At 40.3% G+C, this 23,978-nt stretch overlaps 1 protein-coding gene across 1 annotated transcript; it reads left to right on the top strand.

The window, feature by feature from the left end:
• The first annotated feature begins 1,054 nt into the window (after positions 1-1,054).
• On the top strand, positions 1,055-22,988 carry LOC117740302 (inactive dipeptidyl peptidase 10-like). Its single transcript, XM_034546621.1, is given in 27 exon segments — positions 1,055-1,163; positions 1,273-1,368; positions 9,383-9,477; positions 11,069-11,143; positions 12,414-12,466; positions 12,551-12,632; positions 13,299-13,419; positions 14,558-14,712; positions 15,221-15,318; positions 15,422-15,545; positions 15,638-15,676; positions 15,786-15,893; positions 15,982-16,073; positions 16,623-16,670; positions 16,758-16,876; positions 17,002-17,049; positions 17,601-17,699; positions 17,787-17,856; positions 18,439-18,567; positions 18,644-18,709; positions 19,619-19,673; positions 20,285-20,384; positions 20,662-20,720; positions 22,451-22,523; positions 22,628-22,701; positions 22,853-22,954; positions 22,956-22,988. Coding segments are annotated over 27 exon segments (2,238 nt in total). The 5' UTR covers positions 1,055-1,138.
• Positions 22,989-23,978: the final 990 nt, after the last annotated feature.

Genomic DNA, 23,978 nt, shown 5'->3' with positions numbered 1-23,978 from the left:
GACACATTTGATGCGAGGAAGAGACTTCACACTGTCTTCTTTGATGTATCACTCTGTCTTTTTCTCGAGCTCTGGAGAATGGTGAATTAAACACCGTACCACAGCTACCTATTACAGTTCCCTGCAGTGTCGCTGCTGGAAAGCTCGTCCGCACCCGGCTTCTCGCTAAATCCGGGGGTTGAACTAAAAGCCGTCCTTGCGTCATTTTTCTCTTTTTTTTAAAAGTCTGCAGGTAACTTTCATCCCTTTCTCGCTTGAAGCGAGTGAAAAGACGGTTCTCGGCAGCCGGGTCACAGATGTCGTCAGAAAGGTTACAGGTTTAAAACGTCCAGGAGTCTCTGGTTCAGATAGCGTCGACATTTTTCGCGTGAATCAAACAAAAGAAGATTTATTTACTCTTTTTGGTGGTTAATAATCGTTCTGTCCAGACGGGATTAGTGTGAGTCTGTCAAGTTATGAGAAAAGCTGCAGTGCAAAACATCAATAAACATAGAATATCGCCTCATCATATTCCAGATCAATTAAAAGGTATCATAGTTTTCTGATTTGTTTTGATAACTAGTTCTTCCATAAATCAAGTTGCCTTTTATTCCACTTTCTTTCTTCGACACTGATTTTATAATCTGATGTATATTTTTAGAAATGATGCGCAGGATGTTCTTTCCATGGAGTTCAGGAGAAGTAATACAGGATTACGGTAATCTGTCAACAAAGAAATCTTTATTTAATAAAAAAAAAAAAAAAAGGAATATGTAAGACAATGCAATGTGCGTTTTTAACAAAATTGCCCATGTCTCTAATATTAACTGAGGTTTCCAAAATATCTCTTGTTAGAAGCATTAATATGCACAGTTGACTGATGTCCAGCTGTTGCTCTCCACCTGTGTGTGTGTGTGTGTGTGTGTGTGTGTTCTGAATTAGGCACCTTTTACATTTAAAAAAAAAAATTTCAGTCCAAAATCAGCTGATAAAATGTGATTGTCATTATTTAATCCTGCACATGATTGCACCAATGTTAGCTTTGTTGTCTTTCTGTGTGTGTCTGCAGGAGTTTGTGGACGTCAGCCCCACACAGAGGAACTGGAAGGGCATCGCCATCTCTCTGCTGGTGATCGTGGTGGTCTGCTCGCTCATCACTATGTCGGTGGTCGTGCTCACGCCCGGTGTGTGTGTGTGTGTGTGTGTGTGTGTGTGTGTGTGCTAGTTTGGTTCTCCAGGGACGAAGCGGTTGAGAATAGATTTGACTTTGAGTTTACTGTGTCTTTCGCCCAGCGGAGGTCCCCGGCGGCGGCCAGTCCAGGCTGACTGTGGCAGATCTGCATAAGCCAGAGTTCGCCATCCACGACCCCGAGGCCAAGTGGATCAGTAGTGAGTACCAAACCACACCAAATCCACGGATATAAGCCTTTTTCATTTTGCAGTAGTACATTTTTTCATCTTGATATGCATACAACGATATGGCTGTGACTCTGCTAAAAGCGTGTTCTACGTTTCCCAGAATGCATTTGACCGGTCCCCAGACACATTTAGCATTCAGCTGTAAGTGAACCTGGAAAGTGACGACAAGATCAACAAATGAGAGAAGGAGACATTTGTGTCACCTTGCGTTTTAGCTGCAGTGCATTCTGGGTGATCAGTCAGTTGAACAGCAGAGCATTTTGTCACCTGTGAAATCAACTTTTTAATTCGCAAGAAACACAACGTTTCCATTCTTCTCTCTAAACTGGCGCAGTGTTGCTTTAAATGATGAATATGCGAGGAGAAGTTGTTAATTGCGACAAAATAAACGTGCTGGATGAATCCAGCGGCGTCGCATCGTGCAGAGAGTCAGAGGCACGGAGGTGATTGTTGCTCAGGAGGTGAAGGCAGCGTGACTTTGTGAGGAAAAGAGTGATATGATGTAACAGAGGAGAACAAAACAGTGTGACACAGCAAAGAGGTCTGAGGGACACGGTTTGTTTTTTTATGTTCCGAAAATGAAATATTTGTGCTCTTTTGTCAGATGTCGGGTGGAAGAGCTGGTCTGTTTAAACAGTGTCAGGTTGGACGGATGGTCCGAGACCAGTGGAAATGAGAGCAAGGTGTTAAAACCAGTGGGGTTTTAACACCTGTCAAATCTAAAAATGTATAATGCTGTATCAAATTTAATCACAAATTACTAAAACTTGAAGTCGACTTTAATTAAAAAAAAGTTGAATAAAATGAAATCAGAATAAATATTTTTGCATTTAATTAGATTTAATTAAATTAGATAGGTATAACATAATAGATATTTGTTATTGTGTCACATACAACGTACAGTATTTTGTGGGCAAAAACAGCCTTTAGGATGTTGAATTTAGTTAATTTATTTTAATCTATATTATTTATCGCTATAGCTACACAAACTCCTGCTGACCTGCACATTGAAACACAGATGGCTTCACAGTAGACAAGAGCGTCAACAGCCTGCAGTGACTCAGGGTCGTACTTCCTCCCACCTTGGGATAAACCATATTAAATAAATCTAATGGCAACAATAACAACAACAACAGTGCTTATTGGTGTGTAACGGTCACAGGAAATAAAAACTGAGCTTTAAACTTGATTCTGTGCTTATTGCATCTCCGCTACATACACATTGAGTCCTTAACTAGGCCTGGATTACATTTAATATTAAACCGCAGCCATTAGAATAATAAAAGCAGTGAAGTGAAGATACATTTATAAAAGAGAGTTGACTGAGAATGAGCTGGATCTGCTCTTTTCTGCTAAATTATTCCTGCGTCCTGCAGATGCAAACCAGCATGCTTGAAAAAGAAAAGCTTTTTTTCATGTCTCTAAATTTTACTGGAAGCCAGAGGAATGCTGCATTAAAATAACAAAGCCTACCTGGACTTAATGCAGCATCACATCTCTCCTCCTGTTTGTGCTCGTTTGTCCCCCGAAGATGTGTGAAGTAAGTCATGAAATATCAGAACATCATCCATCCATTTTCAATACCGCTTATCCTCATTAGGGTCGCGGGGGCGCTGGAGCCTATCCCAGCTGACATAGGGCGAAGGCAGGGGACACCCTGGACAGGCCGCCAGTCCATCGAGGGCACATGTAGGGACATACAACCATTCACTCTCACATTCACACCTATGGGCAATTTAGAGATCAATTAACCTGCAGCATGTCTTTGGACTGTGGGAGGAAGCCGGAGAGCCCAGAGAGAACCCACGCTGCCGCGGGGAGAACATGCAAACTCCACACAGAAGGACCGCTCCGACCGGGAATTGAACCCGCAGCCCTCTTGCTGTGAGGCGACAGTGCTAGCCACTACACCACCGTGCAGTCCAAATATCAGAATATAGTTCAAAGTAAAAATGTCAACAATAAAGTTGAAATTTTGAGAATAGGGTCAGACTTTCAATATTAAGAGAAAGAGAAATAAGAGAAAATTAATTATTTATTAGTAAGATTATTTATTTGGAGTCAAATGTTGAGAATAACCACCAACATTTTTGAGAAATAAATCAAACTACAAAAATAGAAATTTACAAATAAAAAAAATAAAAAGATGGCGGACACGTGCAGCAGATTGTCTGCCAAAAGCGTCAGATGGTAGTAATGTAACGTTCACAATAAAATGCAGTCAATTCAAAGCTCTCCAGAGTTTTTTTTTGCCTTCCTCACAGCGAGAGAGAACTGTCGCTTCCATTCAAGTCCACCGACCTTTCTCCTCCCCGATCTTCCTCCGGGCCACGTCGCCAACACCTCATTACATTTTCTTCACACGTTACATAAGATGGAGGGTGTCGCAGTAGAAGCCTTGATCTGTAGCCCCCGGGACTTCATTCAGTCCCCCGCACTAGAAGGCGTCCTTCCTCCTCGTCGTTCATGCGCCCGTCCAAATGTGGAGAATCTCAAATGTCATTTAACTGGCGTCTTGACAGCGGAGACAGATTGTGTTTGCATTCGAGCTCCGAGAAGAAAGGAGAAAAAAGATCAAGGCAGAAAGGGAAGGAAAATAGCAGGTGTAGCTGGAGGAGCTGAACATGACACCCACATTACAGCTTTAATGGATAATTTAAGGGAGAATATGACTGAATATATATCCACAACATCCACAACATTCTTTCTGTGGATGTACAGGGAGGGACAGTGAGAGATGGTCTTCCTTCTCTGGGTATGAAACAAAGATCCACTGCCTGCTGCGTCCTTTGCTTCCACTGGGAGATAATACTGATGACTAGTCCTGTGGCCTGTGGCTTCTCATTAAGGGCTCTGGTTGGGACGACCCCTATCTCACCCACCCACACACACACAAGTGGGCTTGAGAGGACCGCATTTCTATCCTTAAAAGCGGGGACACACATTTGATCTCAACAGGATTTGAGATTACGAATCGTCACCCTACTCAGTTTTATGAGGCTTAGTCAGCGTCTATGAGCTAATTGTTTGGGTTGTGTGTTTTTCCCTACTCAGTGTGCAAATCAGGTGCTTTTGAGACAATCGAATCGGATCGATAAATCAGTAATGAAATGATGGATTGACTACATATATTGTTAGCTCGCTGATAGCTGAAGGCTTCATCACCTGGGAGAATAAGAAGTACGAAGTTGTTTGGGAGCATGTGGCGGTCCCTGTTAATTACTATGTATGATTGTGTCCCTAAAGAGCAGCTTACCTGATGCAGAGCACCTGGTCCGAGAACAGGGAGGGCATAAAATCCTTGAGCTCTCGCGTTGCTGGGCAGGTTTTCTCTCCGTCATAGGTGGAGTGGGCCCGGAACGTTGCTGCCGGTTACTTTGGTTTTGGCTTCCTTTGGTTTAGCTGACAACACCTACACTCCATTACACACACATTCACATTGACACTACTGATGTTACTGACTGCCACACTCCATAACGTTAACTATTTCTTTATTAAGTCTAAACAAACACGTTACGTTCCAATCAGCTGTGGTGTCCTTGCCGTATTTGTCATAGCTTAGGAGCCAGGTTGTGACAAGCACAATAATGAATGTTTCAACCCAACAGGGTCATCTGTCCCATTAGTACCTGCTTTTATTGAGATTGATGATGAAGTTGGGAAATTACCGGCCGACATGTTGCGTGGTGTAAATCTAACATAGACCGGGGCGATGTGAGCCCACGAGTAGACGAAACGTGGTCTTACGAGATTTACTGCTGGGCCTCTTGGAGGTGTTGTGGAGGTAATTCAAACATATCTGTGATGGAAATCTCCCCTGACAACCTCCAACTCATTTCCTCTGCTCTCCTCTAACATCCGTCTCTGGCTTCCATAGCTGCTGAATTCAAAGCACAAGAGACTCTTAGGGAGGAGAGACAAGAGAAGCTTGAGGTCCCAAACACTTAGAAAAAGCCAAACAATATGATAAATGATTTAGACGCAAGACTGAACCTGCTTGCATTTAAACATGCGCCGGATAATGTGGATATAAACCCGTTAGAAAACTCTCACATTAAATCAACAACAAATCATTTTCCAGAGAAGAAGAGCCTGTCTTAACAGTATGTCCTGTGGTTCGCTTCATATGTTTAGATAACGACAATTCTCTCAATATTTATGGTTGTTTTGTTTTTGTGCAACGTCTGACAAATGTCAATTAAATGTCTGAGATAAGGTTTGTAGTGAACAAAAGCTGGAGCTGATTTTAACATTTTATTTTTTTACGATATAAAATATGTCAGTTAATATGCATCCATCCATCCATCCATTATCACCCGCTTATCCGGGGTCGGGTCGCGGTGGCAGCAGGTTCAGCAGGCCGACAGTTAATATCCCACTTATGAATTCTGAAGCTTTTATTTTCTTAGAAAAGGCCGTCATATCTTGCAAATCAAAAACGTTTAAGTATAATAAAAATGTGTATATCTCATCAAGTCAAGGAACAAACAAAAATGCATAATATGGACGAAATCAAGTCAATTGAAATATTGTTGTCAGCGCGAAGCCTCCTTGTTTCCAGGGCCCTATTTATCGTACGTGGCTCAACTAAGTCGATTAAATGTCCTATTAGCCAGCTTAAATTAACACGACGAATGAAAGCAGGCTATCCCGGTTTCTCAAAGGCTGATCTGCGCTCAAACTATCTCGTTAAGACGTCAGACGTCAGATAATTGCACATGCCCGTCACACTTCTAAATGGGGAAGCGTCGATCACAGAAACCATGATTTTCTAACGGCACAAAGGAAGAGCCTCTTTTTTCTCTGCTGAGGAGCAGGAGATGATCATGAATGTATTTTAGGAATTCTAGACCATAACCATGGCAAAATCTAATCAATTCATTCACTTCACTCGCGCTGGAGAGGGGGCATGGCTTATCTCCATGGAAACAGTTATAACTTCCACCATCCACAATGGGAGAAATAACCACTATTTCTGCTTTATATTTGTTGTGGATATATATATATATATATATATATATATATATATATATATATATATATATATATATATACATAACATCACCCGTAGGCTCACACAGCTCGGTAACTTTCACCGACTACGTCGTTGCATTTACTTGGACATGGCCAGGGAATGTAATGAATACATCCATAAGTTTCTTAAGCGCTAAATAAACTTTACGAACACCACAGCATACAGCGGCTTTCCCGATATTCTGCATCGCCGACACTATGCAACAATGTACCACACTGTACCACAATGTACCACACTGTACAACAATGTACCACAAGGCTCTGCATACAGTCTGTGAGACCGGCTGCGGCGTGTGGTGTTCAATGTACGGCTCGAGAAGGTCTGTAAATAAATGATTCCTTGTGGGCAGAATCGATAGCGCTCGTATAGGAAGTCATCATGACGTGATAAGAACTCTCTCCCTATAAAACGTGAATCTAACTAATATCGCTTCTTCCTCAATGAGGAAGGAATGAGGAATGAGCTGCCATTTTCTTCCGGGGGAGTGGCCAGCTTATCCAGCTAGACTGTATGAGCCTGCGCTGGAGCAGGTTCAAATTTTTTTATGTGTTGCTATGGTGATTTTGCCGAACTTGCTTTGTGGAACCGAAAGGCCTGACTTGTGTAATCTCATCCGGAAAATTATCCCGCTAACTATGTTAGCCAGGTACGAGAAATAGGGCCCAGACCTGCTCCCGTTTGTTTTGTTATACTAACACAACACTCTGGCACATTTAGTGGACAGAATCCCGTCATGGGTTTTTATTGTGACCATGTTTGCACTCATCTGAGGAACAATAACACTCCAGATCCAGACCTGCAAAGTGTTGAAAATAGAACAATTAAATTGTTAAACGTATTGTATTAAATTAAAGAGATGGAAACAATCACATTGTGCAGACTTGAATACCAGCTTTTATTTGACACCTATGAAGACAAATATCCACACACTGCAGGCCTCGGTGTCGTGCAGATGCATGACTCAGTCCTGTATTTTATGCAGCTTCTTATTCATGATCTTCAGCATTATGGATGCTACACTGACTTTTGAACATATTTCAGATGGTTTCATTGCTTATTTCTGTTTCGACGTTCCCACATGCTGCATGTTCACAGGGTCAAGGTCAGAGTGAATTATTCATGGAGTCATTCTGTATTCCTGATGTACCGTGAATGTAAACGGAGCATGTTTATATCATCAGATGAAGGAAAACATTCATAGTTCTTACATAAGTGTGTGTGTGTTCAATCAGCATGGATGAGTGCTTCACGCTGCTTTCTTGTCGTCTGTGATTGCTAATGAGGTTGCACAAACAATAGGTTTACATCTTTAGCAGTGACCCATACGAGTAAAACAAACGTGAATAATGCATTCATTAGGTTGATGTTGTGTAAAATATGTGGAGACAAGAAGCAAAAAAAAAGAAAATTTAACTTTTTCTAAAATCAGGTTTTGTTTTATTGAGTTTTCCAGTGTTGAGAGTGATGCTCCTGGATTTTTTGGGATTTTTAAATTAAACAATTGTTTTTCAGAAGATCAAGATAATTGAAAAGAAATCCACCCCAAAAAATTTTTGTGGCTGTAAAAAAAAAAATTATTTGATGCTTTTTCACAAGGCGTGTGCACGTTTTTACACTTCAGCCCTTTCTCCTGCAGCAGTGAGTGCTTTTTGTCTTCTTCTGCAATCAGACACAAATTCACTCCAAATTAATTTTAGGAGTTCATCAGCAGGGAGAGGGAGGAGGCACAGCTGCTTCTAGTTCAGTTCGATGAGGATCTTAGGAACGAGATTGGGGTTGGATTCAAGTTGTTTAAAGTAGAATATCACATACTTACAGAAAGAGCTTGGAAGCAAAGGAGAATGCACCATATTGTGTATGTGTGGTGTGTGTGTGTGTGTTCCCAGTGTACAGACGGTCGGGTTCAGAGCGATGGCCGATGAAACGACAGACTCCCAGTGGAATGGAATTCCCAGAGGAGAGAGTTCTTCTTCTTCTTCTTCTTCTTCTTCTTCTTCTTCTTCTTCTGTAGAAGCTGCAGCTGCTTCCTGTTTAGAAAAAAAAAAAAAGAATCATACCCAAAGGAAAAAACATTAAATTTTTCAATTCAATTCAGTTTATTTTGTATAGCCCAATATCACAAATTACAAATTTGCCTCAGAGGGCTTTACAATCTGTACACATACGACATCCCTGTCCCAGGACCTCACATTCATTATCATATATCTAATCTAGTCCTAAAACATAATATCTAGCTTCACCTCCTGATTGATCTCATTTTATTTACATGTTTAGGTCAGTAAAGGCCACTTGGGGATCTAACATGTAAATCAATGCATTAAATGGCATTTTAAAGTAATTTAAACACAATGAGAAACTGTGACATGGATTTATTTAACGTTAATATGGTGCATTATTGCCCTCGATGGACTGGCGGCCTGTCCAGGGTGTCCCCTGCCTTCGCCCTATGTCAGCTGGGATAGGCTCCAGCGCCCCCGCGACCCTAATGAGGATAAGCGGTATTGAAAATGGATGGATGGATGGATGGTGCATTATTGTAAGTAAAACATATTGTACATTTGTCTTGGCTTTTAAACATAATATAGGTTTTTAGAAACAGAAAGTCAGTACTGGGAGTCTACAGTTCATTTAGACAGTTTTACACAAAACAAAAGATATGAGACATTATAATTAATGTTTATTTATAATAATTTCCTTTCTACACTGTGTGCCTAAAAAGGGGTTTACGCTGAAAATCCCACAAGTGTGTCTAATGAGCTCAAGTCTTAACGAGCACAATTAGTTCCACCTGTCACAGCTCAGCTCTGCAGCTCTACTGAAATATCACACTGCATCATAATTACCTTTTACACATGTAACTTGTGTTTTTTTATTTTACAGGTGAGTTTGGTCGTTCTTTGAGCTGCTGCTCGTGTTTATGAATACATATTTCCATGTTTGCGCTCTCAGATTCAGAGGTGGTGTACAGGAACCGCGACGGCCACGTCATCAAGTTCAACTTCGCCTCCAACGAGACGGAAGTCATTCTGACAAACAGCACATTTGTACGTTTTTTTACTCCTTTTTTAAGTTTTTCTGTTATTCAGAATATTATTATTTTGTTTACTTCTATAGAATTTGTTGCTTTAAAGCAGTACATTTAAGCCACGTTGCAACCGGTTTAGCAATTCCCCTGTTAGCATATAAATGACAATTTGGAAGGGTCATATGTTTATATATTAATATTTGTATTTATTATATATTGTTTAAAACTAAGCAGCAACCTCTGGTCCTGACAATTGTAGTGGATGCGGAAGTGCCAAAAAACGCAGTTCCTCAAATGGCCACTTCCCAAAAGGGAGTCGATCCTCAAAAGACAGCAGAAATAAACATTTACAGCCCAGTTAAAAAATACCAGCATAAAGGGCTAGCCGTTTTGAGTGACAGGTGGGTGTCGTCTCCAGTCGCTAGCTTTTTCTTTGACTATTTTTAGAGTTACGGAGATTCTATTTTTCTCATTTCATAGGACAAAGTAAAAAATGACTAATTTCAACTCATTTTCATCTTGTCATGTGTTAAATAGAGTTCACAGTGGCTTTAACGTCCATGACAGTATATAAAACATAATAAGACCTGGACTAAAACGTTCCACACAAGCTCACATACCACAAGCCCCATATGCTAAAAAAACTAACAATAGGATATTTAGCTATTATTAGGTACACGCAAGACTTTAGAGTTTTACAAATGTAAACTCAGATTACTAAAAGAAACCCAGTACTTTAAAAGGCATATTGTATTCTTTATAACTTATAGGCACAGTTTATGTGAGAATATAGACCTCCGAACTTAGGAAAAAGAAGCGATCTTCTCGTCTTGGCGTGATTGGATCTCCAGAGTAAAGCGAGGAAATGTCTCAGAGCTGCCGGCAGACTCACAATATGATGTAACAAATGTATTATTGTGCAAAATAAACATTTGTTTGCTTGTGGTCCATAAAATATTTGTCCACCTCGTCCTCTCCATAAATGTCAAAACCACCTGTGGTTACCTTGTGGTTTTATGGCCTTTTTAGTTGCTAAATAATTTCCCCTTCCTGCTGTGTTTTATGTCATCGTCATGGCGATGACAGCTGGTAGTATGAACATTGTTCGCTGACACAAACTGTCAAATATAAATCAGTTCACGTGGAGATTCACTTCTTTTTTTTTACTCATGTTTTCTTCTTTTCTATTCATAAAATTTGTTTGCACAATGCAAATATTTCTATAGTTTGGATCTTCGTGTTGACTTTTCCTGCTGGTGGATATTTTAGATGTTTAGCCAAATGTCTCGTCAACTATGTATTGCGATGAAATTTGGGAATAAACATTCATGCATTTTGAACAAAAACCTGCAAAAAAATCTTTGTTTAGTACAAAGGTTAGCATGCTAACTAAGATGTAGACCAATCTTTACAAATGTTTAGACTAATAATAGTTACGTCTAAGTAGCTATTGAGTGTTTACCGTTGTGGACTTGCATATTAGTTCATGTATCTACTTATTTACTTTGTTGCTATCAGGTTTATTTCTTTGTCAATAAACGTCATCTAAAAAAAGTTTGAAGTCTAAAAAGTCCTCAGTGGTTCAACTAATTATTTTTATTTTTTGCTAGGTGGCTTTTAAGGTGGTAAAGTACTCGCTCTCTACAGATCTGAAGTATGCGCTCTTCGCTTACGACGTCAAACAGGTGAGTTTCAAATTTAAATGCATCCTGAAAGTAGAGTATCTTCCAATGCTTTGTATATCTAGAATATTTACAATTCAGCAAAAAGTCAGTATAAGAAAATAAAAAAATCGGACAGAAGATTTCCACATTTATTTATTTAAAAAAGTTTATTTGAAACGCTTTTATTTATTTCTAAGTAAATGTCTCGGCTTTCTTTTTTAAAAAGGTTAAAAATGTTGTGGTGTTTTGATGAGTGACCACACACACTGTGTCCTATCCGCCATTATTTCCCGGCAGGCTGTTATTTACATGGGGCTCCTTTGCAATACCCAAGAGAGTTGTCACTCACTTATTAGCATGCACAAACAAACCCGCCCACTCAAGCGAATTTATGCTCTTTTTGTTGTCTGAAGAGCACTTTGCTGCTCTCCGTTTCTTAAAATTGTAATTTACTTGTGAGAAACTGGTTTCTGTTTTGTTATTCTTCCTCACTAGTGTGGCGTATTTGTGTGATCTCATTTTTTCCTGCGTTCAGTCATCCACAGAGAGGTTTTTCTTCTCTCCGCACAGTCGAGGTCTCTCATTGATTTGTTTTGCAAACGGAAGCATCCAGACGGAGGTTTAGAAACCAGAGGAGGACATCTGTGTCCTGCAGAATATTCTGTAATATCAAAACCGCGTCTTCTCTATTTCTGGAAGCGTTATTGTCTGCACGTCTCGGGTCCTCTTCTGCGTCGCAAGGCTTAATTGATTGCATTCCAGTTTTATTAGTTGCCAGGGCAACGTGAAATCCCCTCGAGGTACGATTTAACACAACCCGCTGAGATTTTTAGCCACTCTCGATTTAATTTTCCTAATTTCCGTGCCGTATTCTGGGGTGAATGGAACTCTGCTGTGACGAAGAGGACTGGAAAGAAAAAGACATTTCGGGTTTTTTTGGTGGACGTCCCAAAAGTTTCTATAAATGTCGATTTTATATACACGACGCATGTCTCCACTTGATGTAATGCAGACCAAATATTTCATTCTGTGTCTGCGACTTTCATGCAGAGCTGAAACTAAATAGTTGCATGTTTTTCAGTCTCCTTGTTGTTGTAATCCTAATAGTTTTTCAACATTAACCACGAGGCATTGCGCAACAACAAATAACCTGTAGCCTACATGACAAAAATTGAGTTGCACTGAAGGAAGTGTAGGACAGAGTTATTTTTATTTATTCTGTCTCAACTGGAAGTTTTCCTTCAAAATTGTTAAAACTGAAGAAATGACGTGAGCTGAACTCTCGTTGCAGATGTACAGATATTCGTACACGGCGTCATACATCGTTTACAACATCTACACCAGGTGAGCCGCTTGTTTTCTCCACCTGATTCAGACGGTGGTCTTTACTGTATTAATGTGTGTGTGTGTGTGTGTGTGTGTCAACAGGGAGGTCTGGGAGCTAAACCCGCCGGAGGTTCACAACGCAGTGCTCCAGCATGCATCTTGGGGAAAACAAGGACAACAGCTGGTACGTTTGTTTTTTACGGGATCCGTTCTTTCTTCGTAAACTCATGCTGCCTTGTCTCTCTAGTGGGATTTGTATGGTCAATCAAACACAGGACTTTCACTCAGGCAACTGCTGTTCCTGTCCCTTGTGAGTCAATGTTGAGTTATTTCACTAGTTTTGTTCCATAAACATTGTTGTTAAATGCAATTGAGTATCTTCCTGTCGGGGTTGCACTTTCCTTTCTGCTCATAGCTCTTATAATAAATGTTTTATTTGATGCCACCAGCATTCCTGCGATGTGTCTTTCTGCGGCAGTGCGGCAGAGCCGGGTTGCTCCAGGTGAAGTTTCCCAACTCAAAATGGCTGCCGTGTGACTAATGTGTATTCAGAGCAGAGCTGGGGGAAAATAAATAACTCCTCAGGATATTGGTGAACCTGCAGGCTGATCCTGTTTGTATTTGCAAATGTAAATATTAAAACACTGATGGAATTGAAGGAACAAACACGCACGTTTTGCTGCGTGGTTGAGATAAAAGCGGGAGCTTTGATATGAAAAACAATCTCATCAGAGAGGAAATCAAAAAGAAAAACTTTGACAGAAAGTACCGGAAAATAATAAAATAGACTTTGGTCTGGCAGGAGCACCGCTTTTTTAAATCAATATCTTCTGCATTTTCTCCTCTTCAGGTCTACATCTTTGAAAATAACATCTTCTACCAATCGGACGTGAAGAGCAACTCTCTGAGAATCACCTCCTCCGGGATGGAGGGAGTCGTCTTCAACGGACTGGCCGACTGGTTGTACGAAGGTGTGTGTGTGTGTGTGTGTGTGTGTGTGTGTGTGTTTGTGTGTGTTTGTGTGTAAGATTTTGGGGTTTTAAGTAACCCCAATACCTACAAATTTGACAGCTTATATATATTTAAATTACTGCTAATGGAAACGCAATATTTCTTACTGCTGATGCTTCAAATTAAAAGTGTTCAACTGGCAAAACGCCGGCAGGCTTTTATTGTGAAACAGTCACAGGAAACACATTGTAATAGTCCCAAAACTGATCGTTGACAGGTCAAAATTACATTTACTCTGGTACTGTATACTTAAGTACAATTTAACTGAGTATTCCATTTTAATCCGAATTAATACTTGTGGTCACATTAATTATTATTGTACTTGGGAACGTTTTACTACATTTATTTGACCCTGAGTTACTTTTTACATGAAAAAACACACTATAAACTTCTGTTATGATGCAGTACTACTAATGTAGCCAGTAGTATAAGTATCTCAAATCGTCTCCACATTAACAGACGACAACATTAAAACAGTCAAATATATACTAAACAAGTACAATATTCTATAATATAACACTTTTGCATGATGAGTACTTTTACTTTTGATACTAAAACTACATTTGCTGAGTATATTCAAACCAGGGTGTACTTTTACTTAGGTATCAGAGTACTTCTTCCACCACTGGTACTCATTTTTAATTGTGTAATAAGTATATATTTAGCAGTGATGTCGTGGTTGAGGATGTACTTTTGGGAGTACACTGTGCATCCTCTGTGTAAAATCCATTAAGTCGCTGTGCAAACAAACTCAGTAATGTGCTGATGGTCTTTGCACAAACACAGACTGGGAAGGTTGGAGAATAATTTCAGTTTACTGCGTTTGTGTTTTCTATATTATTTTTTTAACTGCAACCATTTGTCTGCTTCTTTTGATTTTTTTGTTCTTAATGAAGGGAAGAGCAGAATAAGTGTTGCGTACTCTTATTTCACCAATAAAATGAGCAACCAGATGGTTTTCCCTCCTCAAATGATCTGAACATAAATAAATAAAACATATCAAACAGAACCACAGGTGCATAAAACCAGTAATAATAATAAGTAAAAGAAATAAAAAGGGTAAACAAATGTTGATTGTGTGTGTGTTGTTCTTGTCAGAGGAGGTTCTGCGCTCTCACTTGGCTCACTGGTGGTCGCCTGACGGAGAGCGGCTGGCTTTCCTCACCATCAACGACTCACTAGTTCCTAACATGGTCCTGCCCCAGTTCACTGGCCACACCTACCCCAGAGGACTCCAGTACCCATATCCTATGGTGGGTCTGCTGCACTTCCCACATACAAAAAAACATTTCACTTGCTTATATTTTATGATTGTAATTGTTTAGTCGTTTACACACAAACAAATTACAAATAAAGCAAAGACATCAACCATTATACGTTCTGAAACGTTCCCCAAAGAAATCTATTTGGTAAAAGGGAGACGGTTCCAATTTATTTGGGTATAAATTAATTTTTTTGTCTTTCAGAGAGACTAATTTTATCCATATAAATTGTCCCAAATTACATACTACTTCTCCGGAAGAGTTCAAAGCAAAAAATAAGAAATGGATTCAGAAATGCAATTACACTATGACCTGTAAAATTAAGTGCCATTTTTATTAATAAGAAAGAGCCTAATATGCTCTGTAAAAATGCAAAAGTCTTTTACTGTGCTCAGTAGATTTAACAAATTAAAAAAACATCTTTATAATATTTATATTCAGAGGACAAACCTGCTTCTTTCCCTCATTGATCATTATTTAATAATAACTTCTCCTTCAGGCCGGTCAGAAAAACCCTGTTGTCAAGTTGTCGGTGGTCAACCTGTTCGGAGTGACACACACTCAAGAACTGCAGCCTCCTGATCAGCTCAGACTCAGGTGAAACACACACACACACACACACACACACAGGCACAGACACAGACACAGACACACAGACAGACACAGCCCAGAGTGACAGTCCTCTTTGTCTCCGGTGCAGGGACTTCTACGTCACCATGGTGAAGTGGATCAGTAATACTCACCTGGCGGTGCGGTGGATCAACCGGCCCCAGAATGAATCATTGCTGACGGTGTGTGACGCCACCATGGGAGTCTGTCTGCAGGTGGGTGTTGCTGACGATGACTACAACAACAACAACAAGCTCAGATCTGTCATATAATTAAAGTTAATTTAATTTTCTCCGGTTTAATTCAGAGACATGGGGACTCTTCGGAGACGTGGCTCTCCATGCAGGTAAACCTCATTCCTCACACCTTTACACACTGCGTGTGCATGCGTGGAGCAACAAGCACAGCAGAAACCATTCATGCATAAAGTGTGTCACCTCCATTTGTCTCTGCAGAGACAGGAGCCACTGTTCTCCAAGGACCGGAGCAGGTTCTTTGTCTCTCTGCCCGTAAAACAAGGAGGTCAGGGAGACTTCCACCACATCACCATGTTTTCCAAAAAGGTAACGGCGGGAGATGCAAGTCGCCGATCTGCGGGTTTTAAAATTTCGGTGGCGTGTATTTCCTCCTGTTTTCCAACTCCGGTTTCAGTTACGAAGTGATGAGGACGAAGTTCGCCACCTGACGTCTGGAGACTGGGAGGTGACAAAGATCGTAGCTTACGATGAAAACAACCAGATCATGTACGTTTTAATTCTCACATTAAATACAAACAAAACATATAACTATCTCATGATTCTCTACAATGCTGTCAAGCTGTCTAAATAATTAATCTGGGTCCCTTTTAATTATTATTCTACATTTATCATCTTTTATTTGGCCTTGAGCTCCATCTTCCAAATGAACCGATTGATCTGCAGGCTTGTGACTCTCAGGAATTAATTCAATATTGTGTCTTCTGTGATTTATAATATTATGTCCCCCACTTCAAACTGATGAAACAAGAAAACACTTTACCGAGAAGCCTAATTTGTATCCTGATAAAAGCAATTTTCCAAGAAACCTTTGTTTGTGCTTCTCCAGCTGAGTCTTTGTGCAGCATTCCTGTTGCAGGAATCAATGGCACAACCACTAAATCAGCTGTATCCTGAGTGTTTTTGCATGTTTCTAACCCCGCTTGAAGAGCTGCAGGCTCCGTGACTGTATAAGTGTTTCTTGTTGGTCAGCCATGCCGCACAGTAACTTATGGATCTCTGACCTTGTCCTACTTGCTCTCCATTCCCTCCACACAGATACTTTCTGAGCACAGAGGACGCTGCACAAAAAAGACACCTTTACAGGTAAAACACCTTTTTTGTTCGTCAGTTCTTCAATATTTTCCTCCGCCGAATGTGACGCACATCGTCGTCTCCTCCATCCTCTGACAGCGTGTCCACCCTCGGCCTGTTTCCACGGCGATGCCTCACCTGCGGACTGAAGGAGGACTGCTCGTTCTTCGACGCTGACGTCAACCCCGACGCGCAGCACGCCATCCTGCACTGCAGAGGTCAGAGGTCAAATAATTAAATGTTTAAGGCCCAAAATGTGGATTTTAGATATCAAATGTCAAGAGCAGGATGTCGATTCATCAGCATCTCCTCAAAACAACACTAAATATTCCCTTCATCGCAGGTCCTGGAGTTCCAGCTGTGCTGCTGCTGAGTTTGGACGACGTGGACTGTAAGTCGTCTTCGTTCTCCTTTTTTAACATGAAATCTGTTTGTGTTCATAATGTTTTGTGTGGGCGAGCAGATGGAAACTAGGTTGTACCAATTAAGCATCGTCATGTTGTATGAAAACATCAGCAGCTGCTGGATTTGACTCGTGCACCGGCAATTTGTCCGTTTATACGATTTTTCGTGTCGCACTTTGAATATTCATCAATATTCATCTCCTCGATCGTGGAGTCGATACTCGTGTGCAGAAAATGTGTAAAAGTGCTGATTCACATCTAGAGTGTTATTTTTTTATAGATGACCTGCCTTCTGTGTGGATTAGTTGTTATAAAACAAAAATGGAGTTGTGCCCTTCCTCTGGATGAAGGGCTGAATATTTCATTATTATGTTATATTGTCTTTTATTTATTGCTCCTATGCCGAGAGGAAACGTGAATATATGAGACGTTTTAGGCTTCTATATGTGGAAAAGCACTACTTTACATAAACTATACATGCTGGTGCATTTTAGTTTAATATACATGCATATAATAATTATTTCATTTATTTTAACAGCGTATTTCATCTTGGAGAACAATCTCCCTCTGCGGTCAGCGCTGGAGACAAAAAAAAGGACTCAAACTGAAATCCGGATGATCACTAATGATGACTTTGGTAGCTGAAAGATGAATGGTGTGTGTGTGTGTGTGTGTGTGTGTGTGTGTGTGTCCTTCAGCTAATGTCTCCGTCTCGTCCTCGCAGAGCTGCCGCTGAAGCTCATCTATCCTCCCGACTTCTCCGAGTCCTTCCTCTACGGCCTTCTCCTTATTGTGTGAGCCATAACGCCATAACGCTTTATTACATTTACATCTTTCCACCATTTACATTTACTGCGAGCTTCAGAGGACACTTGGCTTCTCTCCGCCTGCAGGCTGTGCAGTACAAACACATTCTTACACATCAGCAGCAGCTATAGATGAACATTTTAAATATCACAGTTTTACTACAATCCTTCGCTGAAGTACAAGTACCAAGACAACAAGGTACAAATACTCTGTTTATTCATTTAAATCCTACTTTAGTCCAGAAGTACTATCTGTAAAACGCACGTGCATCGTAACTTCAAATGCATCGTAACTACCTCATATACAGTTTATTGTAGTGGTTCTCAACATGGGGGTTGGGCCCCTCCAAAGGGACTCGAGATAAATCCGAGGGGTCCTGAGATGATTTCTGCTGCAGAAATCTGCCCGGAGTGTTCTCTCATTTCTGGTGTTTTTAACTTTTATATTCACATAGATATTCAAAACAACTGGTTTTATCTTTAACATATAGTACATATAGATTGAATGCATTAGTAAATAGTACAGTATAAAGTATCATAATTGTACTGAAGCACAGTTCTTCCTCCCAGCGTCAGCTCTCCAGGCGACCAGGCAGCGACGGAGGAGTTCAGGCTGGACTGGGACTCGGTGCTGGCGGGATCGGACCAAGTCATCGTAGCGCGACTGGACGGCAGAGGGTCAGGGTTCAGAGGTCAAAGGTACCGAACGTCCACATTGACACTCGGCATGCGCCGGTAGTTTATGTGTCTGATCCTCGTCTTTGTTACTCCTCAGGGTTTTACAGCAGGTCCATCGGAGGCTCGGCACTGTGGACGCAGAGGACCAGATCGAGGCTCTAGAGTGAGTCCTGTTTGCACTTTGTGAAGCTGCTTCTATATTATTTAGGATTTCATGGAGGGTTTTATTAATGCAACATCCTGCACCTGAGCGGCTCCTCACGAAAGGATAAAAACAACTTTTAAAACCTGCAGCGTGCGGCATGATTTCTGAATAATTGTAGGTTTGCTGTTTTCCTTAAATCAAATTCATGCTTTTAACTTTGAAGATACTGATTGTGCCGAAGCAAAAGACACGTCTGCCTTTTTATCCACATCAAAATATAGTTGCATCATCTTTGAAATATTTGTTTAGTTGTTACAGGACGTTTCTTAAAGCAACAATCTCTTCTAAGATGTGAATTTGCTCTTTTTTTAAAATTCTTATTGAGAGTTCCGCAGTCTTGGTAAGCAAAAGCAAATAATTAGAATATAATGCATTCATTATATCTTACATATCATATATACATATGAAAATAATGCTGATATCCGTTTGCTTAGGAGATTCTTTGGGGGGAAGAGGAGTCGTGTTTAAGATCAGAAGAAGAAATATATTCAAGTTCTGCAGCGAGACCAAATGGTTTTCACAGCAAAACTACTTTAAAAAGCAAATACTCTGGTTTTATATTGTGTTATTTCCTCTCGTTGTCGCACGTTAAGATTTAAACACATGTCCTTGGTTTGGCAAGTTGAAGTGAGTATTAAACATTTATTTATTGGTGGAGACGGGAGGCCTCTGGGGCGTCAACTAGCTGCAAAGCACACGCACAACATGCTGCTTTTAAAGTATAAAGACACAGTAGTTGATTCTCTCTTCCTGGTTTTCTCTTTTATTTTCGCAGCAACTCTCTCTCACAAGTGCCCGTGACCTTTGACCTCCTTGAGTGCAGTTGTTTGTTTATGAAGCAAACACATTTTCCTCTGTGTTTCTCAGATACCTGACGACGCTGCCCTTTATAGACCGCACTCGGGTGGGAGTCTTCGGAGAGGTTTGTCTGGTGCATCTGTCTCTGAGTGTTGGACGACTTTATTAAACGGATACATTATAAGGCCAGTCTTAATAGAGGTTACTCGTGGTAAAACATCTGTACATTAATGCAGATATTTTGATTTAATCTTCAATAATGGACGATGATAGCGACATTACAAGCCTCTGCTTAACATATTCAGATTTCTTCCCTATTTATTTATTTATTTATTTATATGGACAACATGGGATTCTTCCTAAAGACTGCCACCTTTTTCTTAATAAAACCATTGCATTCAGCTGAGACAGGAGAGGCTAAAAAACAATTTCTAGAACAGCTTGATATGCTGATGAAGGTCCATATTCAATGTGTTAAATAATTGCACTCCCTGTGGGACAGAAGTGCAGGAACTTGCACACTGAACACACACCTGCTGCATGTGCAATGTTCCCAACTTTGTTTTGGGGGCTAGAAATTAAGGAATATTTACTTGCAATGTTTTTTTTTACAGAGAATTGAGTAGGTAAAAAAAACAAAGCTTCTCCATCGTCTGAATCTTTGAATATTATCGGATTATTGTCTTTGATTACATCCAGGAGCCAAAAAGAGCTTGTTTTCCGTTCGCCCAACAGGACTACGGCGGCTTCCTGGCGCTGACGATGCTGAAGTCTGCCGAAAAGCTGATCGGCTGTGCAGCGGCTCAGGCTCCTGTCACCGACTGGATCATGTACGGTGAGTTCATTCAAATCGCATATCTCCTCTTCTTTAGTACACACTGCAGGGACGTGGAGATGTGCATTTCTTTTGCTGCTGCTGCAGCGCTGACATCTTTATCCTGCAGGGGTGCATTGTGGGTAATGTGACTTTAATTATCCTTCGGTTCTGCTTTCGGGAATTTAGGCTTATTGAGTCTTTTTTTAGGATGAAAAGCGAGACGTGCTACTGTATGTAGAGCTGACAATATATATTTATTTTCTTCTCTTTCTTAAAGCAACCTTTTCTTTTCCAGCGTCTGCGTTTTCGGAGCGATACCTCGGATCGCCTTCAACTGAGGAGAACTCATACCAGGTGAGCTAATTTTACCCATCATGCATCTGTTGCTGGGATGTTCTTTTAAATCTCATCTTTTCCTGCAGTCAGATGCATAACATTTAAAAAATAATGAGGCAGCAATAAATCCTCTCATCTGACACATCTGCAAAGACAACTGAAAAATCAAACAAATATATTAGTTTTTGAATAAAATCCTGCATGGACTTCAGGGCTCTAACTGCACCCAAAAACATAAAAAAAACATGAATACGTGAACAAAAATAATATAAAATGAAAATCAGAATAGTTTTTATTTTTCTGTCTGACCTCCACCATCCTCATTTCTCGTTTGCTCTCAACTTCATCATTTTTACGGGCAAATCTAACTTAATTTAATTAAATATATGTATCTGACACTGGCTATGCTGGTAATAATGGTTTATTATATCTGTGAATTTGTCATTATGACTGATTCATTTGTCACTGTCGCCACCATGCATGTAAAAATATCCAGTTTTTTTATGCAGGAAATAAACAAAAAGTCTTAATTGTTTAAGTCTAAATTATCTTCTTGAGACCCCTTAAGGTTTATTTGGGGACCTTTTGTACGTGCTCCTGCTGGTTCGTTGATGCACGATTTTGACAACAGAATTGTTAGAGAATGAATCTCTAAAATACATTTTACTTCCAGACTTTCAAGTGCAAAGGTGACTAATTGAAATACTACAACTGAAATGTACTTTTTAATTTCAAATTCCTTCCTTTTCTTTTCACAAAATCTCAATGAAAACGCACTCTGCTTGGTTCACTTCACAAACTAAACGGTTGACATAAATAAAGGAGGAAAATGTGTCCACGAGCATCTCGGCATCCCAATCCTGTCCAAGGGAAAAACACACAAACGTGGAGATGAAAAAGGAAATTACACAATCGCTCTCTCCGTGAAGGTTGCAGCCGGAGTGTTTTTCCTGCTAAGTGGGTGCGTTATAACGGGACGGCTATTTCTGTGACTCTCTCGGCAGGAGGGGGTTGGTCTGCTTTTAAATCATCCAAAGAGGAAGAAATGTGGCACGATGTGATCAGACAACAATCAGCGGGACATCGTCGCTCATCCTCTGAGCCTGAGAGAGAGAGAGAGAGAGAGAGAAGCAGGCGGGTTATTAAATGTCCGCTTGTTGATGTGCGGCGAGTGACTAGACACAGAAGATCTCCCTCGTTTGACTCCCGGCTGGGGAAAGAAAATGATTGATGAGGTTGAGATATCCTCTAATATAAAAGCTACCGTCCACACTCCCCTAAGTAATATAATTTAATCTGGCTTCTTGTTGCAGAGCAAGAGAAAAAATAGCCCACAGTTTCTCTGCAAATGTGAGCACGAAATTACAAAAAGTGCCTCAAAAGCATCCCTCCATGACCTTTCAAAGGTTGTTAGAGTCCTCAGGACTTTACTACTACTTGCACTATAATTATTCCCATTCTATGCTATACTTAATACTTAATCTGCACTACGTTTATTTCAGCTACTTTTTTAAAACCATTTTAGGAAGGTAAAAGGTTACACCCAGTTAGCACAGCTTAGCACAAAGACTGGAAACGGGTGGAAACCGCTAGCCTGGCTCTTTCAAAGCCAACAGGAGACTTTGTGATTGATATCAATCTTCTCCCTTAACTCTCAGCGAGAAAGAGAGAATATTTCCCGAAATGTCAAACCATCCTGTTGATATTTTAACATTTGATGACGATTTAAAAAATAATTTGTCTTTCAGGCATCCAACGTGCTGAGCAACATGAAAGGTCTACAGGGAGGAACTCTGTTCCTGGCTCACAGCACGGCGGACGGTACGTGTGTTCTTAAAGGTTGTGTCCTCTTAATTGAGCCTCTCAACACGTTGCAGAGCTTTCAGATGACTTATTTATTTATCATGCGTTTGATTGGTCCACAGCAAACGTTCACTTCCAGCACTCAGCAGAGCTCATCAAACACTTGATAAAGATTGGAGCCAACTACACGATGCAGGTGAGGAGGAAACAACAAAGTCTGGAACAGAGAATTTAGTTTTTAATTGAGATTACAGCATTGAAACAAACAACGTGGGAAAAACATGTATTTTTAAAGACATTACTGCTGATTTTTCATCTCTTTCCTTTACTCGTTCCTCTCGGGACAGATCTACCCAGACGAGGGACACTTCCTGCCACCGGGCAGCCGGATCCAGCTGACTTCCTCCCTTATTGGTTATTTTAGAGGATGTCTGCTTGGCACATCATCGGTTACTCGACCAACACCAACAGGACGACGAGTGAGAGGCGGTTCTTATCACTGCCGGACCGCGTGTGTGTTTTATGAGTGTGCGTGTTTATACCTGTAGCACAAACGTGCGATTGACAAAATAAGCTTCCCCTCAACATATCAGATGTAGTTTCTTATCGCCTCAGTAGAATAAAGCACCTGCAGTCAGCAAGTATCACGATGCACGTAGAGGTTGTTCAGAGAGGTCAAGCGCCTGAAATATTGCATCGCTCTCACTGGCGGAGCGGAGGAAATGTAAATGTTTGGTTTGAAAGTCTACAAAGTGTGGAGGATGTTTGGAGGAGGAGGTGATTAATGGTGTCTTTTGGAAGCCAACTCTCTCTGAAGAATCACAGGCACAGTCTCCACAAAGTCTTATTATATCTGTTTTCACGCATTTGTGAACGGTGGGATAAAGTAAAGTAATTCATATTCATGCCATATATATATATATATATATATATATATATATATATATATATATATATATATATAACAAAACCATCCAACATCTATTTTGTATATAATTATTCCTTTCTCTATTCCAGTATTATGTAAAAGGTTTTTTTAGAAGCTTATTATATTGATTAGGTATCGAGCTCTTTCTGTAAACATTGAGCCTTTTTTTTTTTGTGTTGATGCTAATTGCACCAATCTGGTCTGTCAGAAACCAATTTATTAAAAACGCACATTATTGATCTCCGACGGCTTCGAGAGAGAGAACTAAAACTGGTGATCCACTTTCACTAGATACCAGTTTCTGGAACCGGTTTGTTAAGTGTTGTATATTTGTATTTGTGTATAAATGTGATTAAGCTTTTAATTAGACCGCAATAGTGCTAAACATATGTATTACTCTCAAAAAGGTCACTTTTTTTCTATCGGCAGTAGCTTCATGAGATTGTTGAATAAAGTTAGTTGCAGCAGTTAGTTTAGTTTATTTCAACATGATATCCGATGTAAACTCGTCACAAAGAGTTTGCATTGAGTGCGGCTGTGAGCCG

Source organism: Cyclopterus lumpus, chromosome 2 (genome assembly GCF_009769545.1).
Source record: "Cyclopterus lumpus isolate fCycLum1 chromosome 2, fCycLum1.pri, whole genome shotgun sequence".
Lineage (NCBI taxonomy): Eukaryota > Metazoa > Chordata > Actinopteri > Perciformes > Cyclopteridae > Cyclopterus > Cyclopterus lumpus.
The sequence above is the reverse complement of the archived record's forward strand: the minus strand, read 5'-3'. Positions and strand labels throughout refer to the sequence as shown.